Raw genomic sequence first — 12,327 nt, forward strand, 5'->3', positions numbered from 1 at the left:
AAGAAAAAAAGTTCAATGGCCATCCAATAAAGTGGCATCGAAAGGAGTTTTAAATTTTTTTTTTTTTTTTGCAGTGAAAGTTAAGAAAGAAAAATAAAGAAATGCTAGAGGAGCAAGATTGAAGCTTGTCTAAAGGATTAGGCAGCAATGGTTTGGGTACCGAAGAGAAAAATAGAGAAAGAGTTCCACATAAAGAGCAAAAGAGAGAGAAATAGGAATATTTAACATTCTGTTTTTTGGTTATTTTTTGTTATAAAAAATCATAATACTTTGTCCAATCCAGCAAAGATTTGGTGATATTTGCTCAAGATAACTTTGTTATTTTCTTTCAACTGTTCTAAATCTTAAGCTTTGAACCAAAAAAATTAAGATATTGTACTACTGTAATTTTCTTATATCTGAATTTTCAATATTATTATTATTATTATTATTATATAAGACAAATTTAAAAGTATCTAAAAACCTCCACAGCAAATAATTTTGACCATGTGAAAACTCACATCCAAACTTATGAAATATTATTCGTTTTAATTCAAAAGTCTCATAATTTTATCTCACAAAAAATATTTCATAAGTATTAGTTTTAAAGCTCAATTTATATATCATTACAGATCATCAAAATATCCTAATATAAAATTAAAATATCACAAATTCTCTAATTAAAATTTAACGTTTCTATCAAACCTAATACAAAAAACACATAATCACATAATCAATATCACACACCAAACATTGGGATTATAGTGCATACATAGAACCACTAAACCAAAATCAATTGGGATTATAGAAGTAATTCATACGATATAGTACTTAATTCTCTCAAGATTCTAAAAGTAGCTCTTACAATGTAACATTTAACTTTCATCCAATTAAAAATTATTATGATATCATTTGTGAAGAACCTATGTATTATATGTTTTAATTCGAAGATCTTACGATTTTATCTTATAAAATATTTTTCATAAGTATTAAATTTAAATCTCATCTTATATATCATAATAAATAATATCTAGATGTGAGATTGAGATGCCACATTATCATCTTATCTCTGTACCACCCATATGCCAATTGAAACTAAAAACTCTTTTGAAGATGCCCATAACAAGCATGACTCTTGTTAACCAGTTTAACACAATTCTATTTAAATACACGTTAATGTTTATCACCAAATCCAACGATTTAATTGCTTTATATCAACTCACTAGAGATAGATGAGCATATAAGCTTAACCAATAACCGTTCAAATCCACTACAAGCCAAATTCTTTGTCAGAAAACCAATACAAAAGCAAAGCATTCATCCAGAATTAACTAGACTGAAAGAAAAAAGACAATCCATTCATGCTGAATTCAACTGCCATTTCCATAATAATTCAACATGAACCAGAAACAAGACAGAGATTTTTTTTTTTTTCCTTGAAAGAAAAGTTAAGGAAATCAACAAAAAGAAACCCAGTTTGCATTGCAAAGATTAATGGATAATACCTGTCTATTATGAAAGAACCAAAAAGCCTCACACTTTGGGAGATCTGCTCCCTGAATCAGAAGATTCCAGAGAAAGGCCTCTGGGATTCTGCTTCTAAATCAAACTGGCTCTCTCTTGGGTAGCATTTAATTTTATATTAATCATTTATTATATACAAACATAGATATGTAGGAAATGGATGGAAAGCATAATATTGTTTACCATTGAAGATTATCCGATGAATCAGTCTACTTAGTATCTTAATGAGAAAAAGAGAGAGAACCATCTTATTTAAGATAACCATATTAATAATCAATTGACGATGCTTTTAACTTCATTAAAAAATACATTTTTTTAAAGAATAAATCAAGCAAATTATAAAAATGTAAAAGAAATTGAACAGTTACTGATATTTCTATTAAATTTTCATGATCATGATGCTATGCATCCAAACTATCCAAGGCAGAGGAAATTTGATCAATGATGATGCGATTTCTAGAGCATCTCTGCAGTCTTTGTAGAAGTCACTGAAGGAGGAGGTGATTGGTTTGTAACTGTTGTATACTGTTGCACCACCAAAACAGATGCTGAAGTTGAGAATGCTGGGAATGTCAACAGGCTGCCTACTGGCCCTAATTCGGGGCATTCGCTCTTGGCATTCAATTTTGCTGTCACCTGACTCTCAGGCATTCGACCAACCACGAAAAGATTGCATCGGCAGAATTCTCGAATTACTTCAATAGTTTCCCTGGAGTTTCTTGTTACTCTTTCTTCATAACTTATTGAGCTATCATTTGAGATTTTGTTCTTAAATTCCATCAGAAATGGTTCATCGGCTGATCCTCCTGAAGCATTGAAGCTTGTGGTTGTATCAACTGTGGCAACCTCACCTGAAACCTCGGGGCCTGGTAAGAAGCGAAGAACAGTAAGATTGATGCCAGGGTGCTCGGCCATACGTGCACCATAAGTAAGGGCTTCACGATCATCACGTCCCCCAAAGAACAGGACAGTTATGATGCAAGACACATTGCTTGCAGATACATGGGTGGTTCCACCAAGACCGCGATCAACTAAGATGCCCACCGAGCAAGGTGCTTGCTCGAGAACTCGCTTATTGACCCAACGATACTCGGTTCGAATCGTCTCAAATTCCCCATTCACCCTCTGGTGCATATGAAAGGGGAGAATTATCATGGCTGCCCTTTTTCTTTCAGCACTAGTGCAGACATCCTCGTGCAAGCTAGAGATTGCTGAGATTGCCGTCATTGGGCGGACAGACACTCTGCTTAGCTGCTTGAAAGTCTCAAAAGCAACTACAACTTGATCACAATCTGACTGTTTCCCCTTATTCCAGAAGGGTAGCCCATTCTTTCTGGCCTTATGGACCATGAGTATCGCGGATGGCCTTTCTGAGAGCTCCATGAGGTGCATTGCATAGACACATAGTCCTTCCTTTTTCTCAGTTCCGCGTGAAGCCTCAATGAGATTAAGTATAGAGGGGATGTTTCTTGTACTGTGGAAACAGGCCAATATCCGAAGCTGAGTATTAGTGTCGTCTTTCCTCTCAATTGTTTTGTATTGGTGATCACCTTTACTCTTTCTATTAGATGGCTTATACACTGCCATCACAAGGGGAGTAGTTATGAAAGTTGTAAAGATGGCCATCAAAACCATGATTGCAAATGTTTGATCATTCAATACCTGCAATATCATTTGGCAAAAATGATTAGTCAAGTAAATATATAAAAAGAACGAATATAGAGCTGTAAAAGTCCCTGCGACCAATGCAACAGGCAGAATTCAAGTAAGTTTTTACCTTTCTGTCTTTACCAATGTTAAGAACGATGAGCTCTACCAAGCCTTTAGTATTCATCAGGAACCCAAGCGCTAGAGCCTCCGAGAAAGGCACCTTGCACAAAAGGGAAACGGAAACAGTGCCAGCTATCTTTCCAAAACATGCTGTAATAATTACTAGAACGAGGAGACCCCAAGACTGAGCCCCTTGAATTGTTGCTACATTTGTCTTTAATCCACTGGAGACAAAGTACAGAGGAAGGAATAGGCCAGAAACAAGATCTTCAACTTTTTCCACAAGGGCACCAGCAAATGGGCCTTCTTTGGGGACAAGAAGTCCAATCACAAATGCACCAAAGAGGGCATGAATTCCGATAGTGTCAGTAACAAAACCTGCTGCTAACACAGCAGCCAAAGTAGCACACACATATAATTCTTCCACTGGTTCACCCTCAGGGCAACGCTGCGCCATCCATTTGAATGTAGGAGGGACAATGAGTATGCAGCAAAGGACAAAACCAGAACCACACAAGAAAACCCACAACGATACAAAGGGAGAATGGCCAGTTCCTGATAAGGCAATGGCAAGAGCTAGCAGAATCCATGCAGCCACATCATTCACAGCTGCCGCTGACATTGCCATTCGGCCAATATCTGTAGTTAACAGCTTTAGTTCAGCCAAAATACGGGCTAAGACAGGGAAGGCAGTAATGGAAAGAGCAACCCCCATGAAGACAAGAAATGGCGCTTCATCTACATCTTTTGAAATAGTTGCACGGAGGGCTAATGATGTTCCCACTCCTAACACAAACGGAAGGCTAATCCCTGCAAGGGCTATAGTAAGAGCTTTCTTTCCAGTGCGGCGGATTGATTTTGGATCCAACTCCAGGCCGACAAGAAACAGAAAGAAGAGGAGACCAAGATTGGCCAAAGTATCCAACACCGTAAGGCTTCTAGATGGGAAGAATGCATTCAGATATTTTTCGCTTCTACCTAAAACGGATGGGCCAAGTAATATTCCTCCCTACGAAATAAGAAAGTTAGAAAAATCGAACCCACTGCTACCATCTGAGAGGTGATCATGCAAGCATCTAACTACATTCATTCGGTGAGCAACTCAGGAAAAAAGGTGGAAAGAAGAGAGGAACTTACTACAATCTCGGCGATGACACGAGGCTGCCGTAAAGGCCTTAAAAGAAAAGCAAGAAAGCGAGTGAGTGCAACCACAAGGCATATCTGAAGGATCGCGAGAGGGAGTGCATAATCCAGAGGATGATCACCCTGGAACACCCCGTTCGACGTGGCCTTCATGGGAGAAGGACAATGAATTGCAGTCGTAGCATTCGTGGCCATATTTCACCGGTATCTCCTCTGACACAAACGAATTTGCCAATTCTAAATTCAGTTCCCTGCATCCACAGATCAAAAAATTACAAGCATCAATAACTCGGTTTATATCAATGGTACGTACCGCAATTAAATTACACACTTGAATTTGCATGTTGTAGATGTTTTACAGTAAATAATAGGAGCATTTGAGAATCAAAGAAAGTTAAAAAGTACTTGAATTGGGTGCACGTTCAGCAGCCGCCACAGAAGACGATATCGAAAATACCAGCAAGATTAAAATTAATTGACTCGAGCTTTTCAATTTGTTTGGCTACATGGTGAAGATCCTTTTTCTTTATATAGAAAAAATATATCTCTTGAGTTAATCTCTTCTCTTAATCAAACTCCAGGTTTCCTTGTCAGAGTCAAACTCCCTTTCTAGTAACCCAAATACAACAAGGATAGTGCTCAGCAATTTGCCAGCTTTCTTCCCTTTTATATTTTCACAGTTCTTAATTTTGATCTACCATAGTATAATTCCTAATTTTTTTGGGTTAGATTTAATTTCTATTTTTTAATACTAATATTCAAATTCCAAAATTTATAACCCTCTCTTTATTTTATATAAAAAATTCATGTATTTAATAATAAAAGGAACAAATGAAGAATGTCAGTGCTAATGATAATGATAATTAATAAGAAATTAACTAGTGAAACTTAATAAAGTTTTAGTCCTTCCCCATGACTGGGGAACCATATTATTATGAGAAAGAAAAGATAAATCACATAATCCTAACATTCACATGAAATATGATTTAAAAATAAAGTTTCACACAAGTAAATTTTCCGTTACATGATGCATATATGACATATATATATAAGCCAAAAAAACAGATCTATTAAATCTTATCCATGCGTCAACACCTTCTTTAGGTAAATTACAGAGATTTTCTTACCTACATTTTTATATTAATTACCATAAGCCAGTTTAGTTTTAAAATAAATTATTAAAATTTTTCTAAAATGATCAACCAAAATTATTATTTTCTGATTAAGGTTAAGGTTTAAATTTTTTGTGAAAATTCGAATCGAAAAAGAAGTTAAAATTTTGGAGGGGGCACTAATGTCTTTTCAGAACAATTTACTACGTTTTCAACGTGGTCAGACAGACTAGGAGAAGTCGGAGGAGGCTCTGTGTTTTCCTCGAAACCCCGTCCAACTAAAGACCGGCTGCATTTGCGATGCAATCCCCAAAGACAGTAATACCCAAAAACTGGCCACAAATTTACAATCTCAACCACTCAACGTAATCCAATACTGGTAACCAACAAGATGTTACAGAAAAGGATGAAAACGGGAAAAGATCCGTTTTTCAGTCTCTAATCTCTCAACTAAATTATATGAATCTCACTTTCTCAAAACTCCACGAAAAAAAAAAAAAAAAGAAAACAAGAAAGAAAATGAGACTTTTGTTGTCTGATTATTTTCTCGGTGATCAAACAGAGAATTTTTCAGAAATTAATGAGAAGAAAAGGAGATAGTACGTACGTACCTGAACTTGCACCGTCAAGAATCTCTTAATCACATTCCTTTTCTCTTCATATTTTTCTGAAAAGCTTCTTTAAATCAGTGAAGAAATGAAGAATACAAGGAAGAAAGACCAAGACCAACGACGCAATGGGTTTGGCACGCAAAGTCAAAAATTAGGGGAGGCCTTAGCTTCTGCCTGACTGCCCTTGTCTACCCCTACATAAAAATATGTTAAAATATATTAGCTGTCTCTTGTCTACGGCCTTTGGCGTCAATTAAGAATAGTAGATATAAAAAAGAAACTTTCCATGTAAAAATTTAAAGAATGTGAATAAAAATGGTAAACTTGTGGCTTTGATGTTTTGCCTAACTTTATGAGATATAAATATATTATTTGATAATTATAAAATATTGAATTATGAAAATTTATTTATTTTATATTTTTATCTTTATTTTCATTGCAGAAAATGAGTAGTTTTTACAGAGGATAATAATTTTAAACAAATAAAAAAATATATTGCTGAATATTTTCTGTAATAAGTGATAAGCAGATTTTTATCTACTTATCTTATTCAACACTTTTGATTGAAAAAGTTCCATTAAATTGATTTAAAAATACATTATCAAAAGGCATTGAAAAAAAAAAAATTGTTAAAAATTTTCAATGCATTATCAAACACAGCTATATAGTTTGCTAAATTATTAGAAATATTTTGAGAAAGGCAAATAACAAAGAAATCGTGTTGGATTCCATTCCTCTCTGTATATATTAGCATTGTACAAACTATTTCAAGGATTCTCCTCTTGTCTATGTGCTTCTCGGCAAGGAAATGTGTACCGCATGAATGATCACATGATAATATTCTCTAATGGCTTCCATATATATATATATATATATATATTATTACATGAGGTGGGTAAAACTCTAATACAAGTAAGGGGAGGAAGGAAGTTTGGCTCGAAATTAGGTATTTGATGTCCTTTCAAACATTTTTAACCACTAAACTAAAAGTTTGAGAATAATTTCATATATTTTTCTTCTTTTGATATGTATTCTTTTTTTTTTACAAGGTTACCTATATTAGAATAATCCTATTTATGCTATATCATCAATATATGATTTACGTAATTATAGCTCTTATATATGATCAAGATAAGTATGAAAAGGATAATTATAGGGATAAAATAATTATATAAATCAATTAAATTAAATTTTAAATTCATATTAAGTTTTTATTTACTCTCAAATATTTTTAACAAATATCAAACTCTACTCATAAGAAAAATGCATATATATACTATCTCTTTACAAAAAGGTAAGCATTTGATGTCATTGTTTGATAAATTAAAAAAAAAAAAAAAAACTGATGTAGAAATGGGAGTCATATCAAATCAATAATAAGTTTAAATATGTGACTCATTTTCTATTATAGAACTTAATGAAAAAGTACGTCCAATTACAAAAAAGTCAAAAATTGCATCAATTTTTTATCAACAAACCTGAATGGACCAGCATTGGTTCTATAAGTTGTTGGATTTTTAGTAAGCATTGATGTCGCGTTTTGATTGAAGCAACAGTGCATATTTGTCCTTTTTAATTAAATAATTAATTTAACACATGATGCAATAATGATAATGATTCAAATTTAATTTTTTTATATTATATAAAATTATAAAAATTTAAAAATTCGATTCAAATAGAATTAAATTAAATTTTATCGATTCGATTTAATTTATTAATTTTTAATTTGTTTATATTATTTTAATATAAAATTTTGATATAAAATTTGTTATTTTTATTTTATAAAAAATAAAATATATATAAATTAAAAATATATAAAATTTATTTTAATTTTTTTAATTTTTTATATTTCAATTTAAAATTCAATTTAAACTGAATATATATATATATTTAATATTTGAATTTGATTCGAATCGAATAAAAAATTAATTCAAATTAAATTAAATATTATAAATTTAAATTAATTTTTAATTTTTGTGATTCCAAACAAAAAAGGAATATTCGAATTGCAATTTGAATGCAACACCAATCACAATCGAAGGCGCCTAAAAGTTTGCTATTTGATTCCATAAAAAAAAATTATGAAACAATTGATTGGGATACTTATATTGACTTAGAATCTTCGATCAACTCAAAGAGAGATGATTGTTGTTTATACATATGAGTATGATTAATGGTTTTTTTTTAATAAAATAAATGAGGTTTTAGTTTAAAAAACATAAATAAATTTTAAATTTTAAATTTATAAAATATCATTTTTAAAAATAATTATATAAACTTAGGTATTTGAAAATGATAGTTTTTCGTATCAATGAATCTTTAAAAAAATGTAACCTCTATTTTTAAAATTATTCTTATTTTTTTAATTAATAAATAAGTAAAATAAATGAAAACGGTAATAAATATAAGACTGAAACAGAGACTCCTTTGGTTGGGGGAGGCTATGCCCATAACTCCCATTGATGCTTACTTCTTCTAAAGTATTGATAAGAGTATTGTGATTATTTTTAGAATATTATCTTAAATCATACTTTGAAACAATAATAATTATAAATAACCTCATCAGGAGAAGAGATCATCTGTGTCAACACCGTTTAGATTTTAATAAATATTTTTATTAATTACAAAAATATAAAAATAACAGTACCAATCAATCAAAATCAACATCTTCGAAATAACCTTGTGTGAGATGTTAACACCTGTTATATTTTAATAAATATTTATGTTATTTATAAAAATAAAAAGTAAAAGTACCAATCATACATAATTTTATTTTTTTTATTTTGTTAATTATTATTTGCATGAGTTGAGTATAAGAGACGGGATCATATATATAATTGAAATATAATTTTTTTTTTTACTAGGCTGCATGGACTTATTAATTAATTATTCACGATTCCCAATCATATTCACGAGGTTTACCTTAATTTAAAGCGTATGAACAATAAGTATCGTGATCAGACGAATCTAGAGGAGGGGTGGCCAGGGACTTAACTTCCTTGGTTCCTCAAAATTATTTTAGGGTTTCATCCAAAAAATGATAAAATTATATTTTGGACCCCTGAAAATTAATAATTTTGCCCTTTTTTAAGAACAATTTTAATGATATGATAAATTTCATAAATTTTTAAACATTTTACTTGTAATTGTAATAAATAGTTTGATTTTTTTCTTTTTTAAATAAATTTTTTTTTGATGTAATCATTATTATTTTATTGAATTTTTTATATCATTAAAATAAAATTTCCTTTTTAATTAATTAAACAAGCATGATGACATTAATTATTATGTCAAAATATTTTTTTATATAGACAAAAAATACGATTAAGAACATTAAACTACCTATATATATTGTACATATCAAATTACAAATTTAATTGTACATTATAAATTTTTTTTACTAAACTTTTTGTTTCTAAAATTCATCCTTTTAATACATTACTTTTATTCTTTATTTTTTCAAAAAATTATTAGTTAGATTTTAATTGTTCTTTAAATATCCAAAAAAAAATTATACTTTTTTATTTAAATTACATTATTATTTTATTTAATATAATATTTTTATTAAATTTTAACCAATTTACCTTACTTTTATACCTTTTTTTATAAAAAACCTGACTCGTCCCTCACCATGGTTGTCGTCAAATTAAAGCAGCTGCTTATCTTTCTAATTTTTTTCTCCAATAATTCATTTGTTATCTTTCAAAACTTCGTCACCAAAATGATGATAAACATTTTTTAATTTCATAAGAAATTTTTTGCCAAGCCTATTTTATTTATACTTAATGTATAGAATCAAGCAAAAGACTTAGGCAATTTCGTGATAATCAATGACAATAAAACAAGTAGGGTGTGATAAATGACAACAATAATAAATTTTGAAGCAATGATATAAGGTAAATCAGGCTAGGTTTTTCTCCAATCAAGGTTAATCAATTTTTTTATTCTCAAATAAAGGTATTTTTTTAATTTCCCCTCTTCAAGTCCTTTTCAGGCATTAAATCAATAGATGAGACCAAAACAATATCCTAGACCTAAATAATCCTTTTTTGAATACGAAAATGAAAGAACTGTAAAGTGGGTATTATTGGGAGCTTATATCGATGGTGTAGGTTTGATATGATAACAATATTAGTGAAGAAAAAGCAAAGGAAAAAATAAATAAAATAAAATTCAATTGCCATGTGAAAAATGGCATGGGACTTTACATGGTTTGAAGTGCCAAATAAGTTTGAAAGCATCTTTATTTGAGAATAAAAAATATAATAAACCTTGGTTAAGTAAAAAAATTTCTCAAGTGGGTAATTGATGGAGCTAAAATAAAAGCCCATAACCCATAATCTAATAAATCCATTACAGTTGCACTTAAATAAAGTAGTAAGTGAATCCTATTATAAGTTTGCTTCTGATCTCAAAAATAGAAAAAAAAAAGTGTAATAGTTGAAAATTGACACTTTAAATATAAGATTTGAAAGAGTTAATATTTGTAAATTTTTTTAATTAAGAAATAATTAAATAATAAAAATTTAAAGCAAATTAAGAATTAAAAAAAATTATGTAAGGGTTTGATGCTAGAAATTTCAGACAACACGTGAAAAGCGGTCATGCGTTAGGATCTACATCTGTTCTCTGCCTTTGCAACTAGGCTTCATATCTTTTACTCTGTTGAGATCCAAAGGATTTCATTGTCAGACTCAAACATCAGCAATCCAGTAGTGCACGTGTTTTCTCGATTAATTTTTAACGAAAAATAAATAAAAAATCTTTAGGTTTTTTTTTTTTTCATGAGGATTTACAATACAATCCAAGCAGAATCCGACGTCACACTTTTAGCAGAAACAGATGAAGGAAACTCCGACACGGACACGAAAAGGAAACGTGGGCCAATAGCCGTTGCCATTTGTCACGGTTATGTTACTTTGATTCCTGTCGACCAAAGTACGTGGCAGGTTGTAGTGGCTTTTAGCATCTTCTCTTTCTCTTTGTTCCTTTTTTTTTTCCCTTTTATATTTGATTAAAGATTATAGAAATTTAATGAATAAAATTTATTTAAATTATTTAATTATAATTATAATCAATTAATTTTTAATATTTATTTGTATTTAATTAAATTTTTTGTTTAAATGAAAATGTTAACATTATTAATTTTTTTGTTAATTAAAATAAAATTTTTTATGATACTAATAAAACAAATAAAAATTTATCATGTAACATAATTAATATATATAAAAATTAAACAAAATAAAAATTTTTAATTTTTCTCCCCTTCTATATTTCTAAAACCTTCATAAGAATTTAATTAAGTGTAATTTTGAAATTAATTGATTTACATTGATCATGTGATTAGATTTTATCTAATTAAAAATTTAATTAAACCAAAATAATAAAGATTTGATTAATCATAATAAAGTGTTAAAATTTTAAATAATTATTAAAATTTTTTCAAATTTTTTTTTACCCTTTTACTTTTACATTTCTTATTTTATTAGTAATACTTATTTATTTACCTCTCTCATTTTTTTATTTTAAAAATTTTATTATCCTCAAACGACATAAAAAAATGATATTTTTTTCATATAAAGCAGGAGGGAAAAAATTAACTTTTTGGTGAAAATACTGTTTTATTACAGTAAATAAAAATATAAAATATTGTTAAATCAATCAACTATAAAAAATGCAGATAAGTCAATGGCCAAAATCTTGTCACAAGCTGGCATTTTTCTTGATTTATAAAAGTCACTTCAACATTAAGGTTCATAATAATAATATAGTATAATTAAGGTTTTTATTCAAAAAATATTACAAATTTTTATTAAAATATTAATTTCTTAATTTTATTATTTTATTTAAATAAATTTTTATACTTTTATTACATCAAAAAAAATTTTATATTTTAATTTTTATTTAAAATTAAATTTATAATTTTTTTAATTTTCTTTAATCATTAAAAATTAATTGTTTATATAATCAAAAGTTTTACTTCATATATTTGAGATAATAAAAAATTGATGTTTTATATGCATTATGTATTATGTTAAGAATTTATCTAAATATAAATTAAAGTTTAAAAGTTAATTTGTTTATAAATTAAAAATTAAGAATTGATTTTAGTATAAATTAAAATTTCATTTTAATATAATAAAAATATAAAATTATTTAAAAATAAAATGATAAAATTCAAAGGCTTT

General features: G+C 29.0%; 1 protein-coding gene across 2 annotated transcripts; it reads right to left on the reverse strand.

The window, feature by feature from the left end:
- Positions 1 to 1,725: 1,725 nt before the first annotated feature.
- On the reverse strand, positions 1,726 to 6,184 carry LOC111307159 (cation/H(+) antiporter 18-like). Of its 2 annotated transcripts, none has more exons than XM_022905185.2 (4): positions 6,140 to 6,184; positions 4,411 to 4,667; positions 3,281 to 4,282; positions 1,726 to 3,165 (listed from the first exon to the last, which is right to left on the reverse strand). In XM_022905185.2, the coding sequence occupies exons 2-4, from the start codon at positions 4,609 to 4,611 to the stop codon at positions 1,960 to 1,962; spliced, it is 2,409 nt and encodes an 802-aa protein (XP_022760920.1). In that variant the 5' UTR covers positions 4,612 to 4,667; positions 6,140 to 6,184; the 3' UTR covers positions 1,726 to 1,959. The 2 variants fall into 2 exon arrangements, with proteins under 2 accessions (XP_022760920.1, XP_022760913.1); XM_022905178.2 differs by lacking the exon at positions 6,140 to 6,184 and adding an exon at positions 4,822 to 5,005 and having other exon boundaries at positions 1,730 to 3,165.
- Between the last annotated feature and the right edge of the window lie 6,143 nt (positions 6,185 to 12,327).

The sequence above is a fragment of the Durio zibethinus genome, chromosome 9, assembly GCF_047325235.1.
Source record: "Durio zibethinus cultivar Kanyao isolate XHJ-2024 chromosome 9, ASM4732523v1, whole genome shotgun sequence".
Taxonomy (NCBI): Eukaryota; Viridiplantae; Streptophyta; class Magnoliopsida; order Malvales; family Malvaceae; genus Durio; species Durio zibethinus.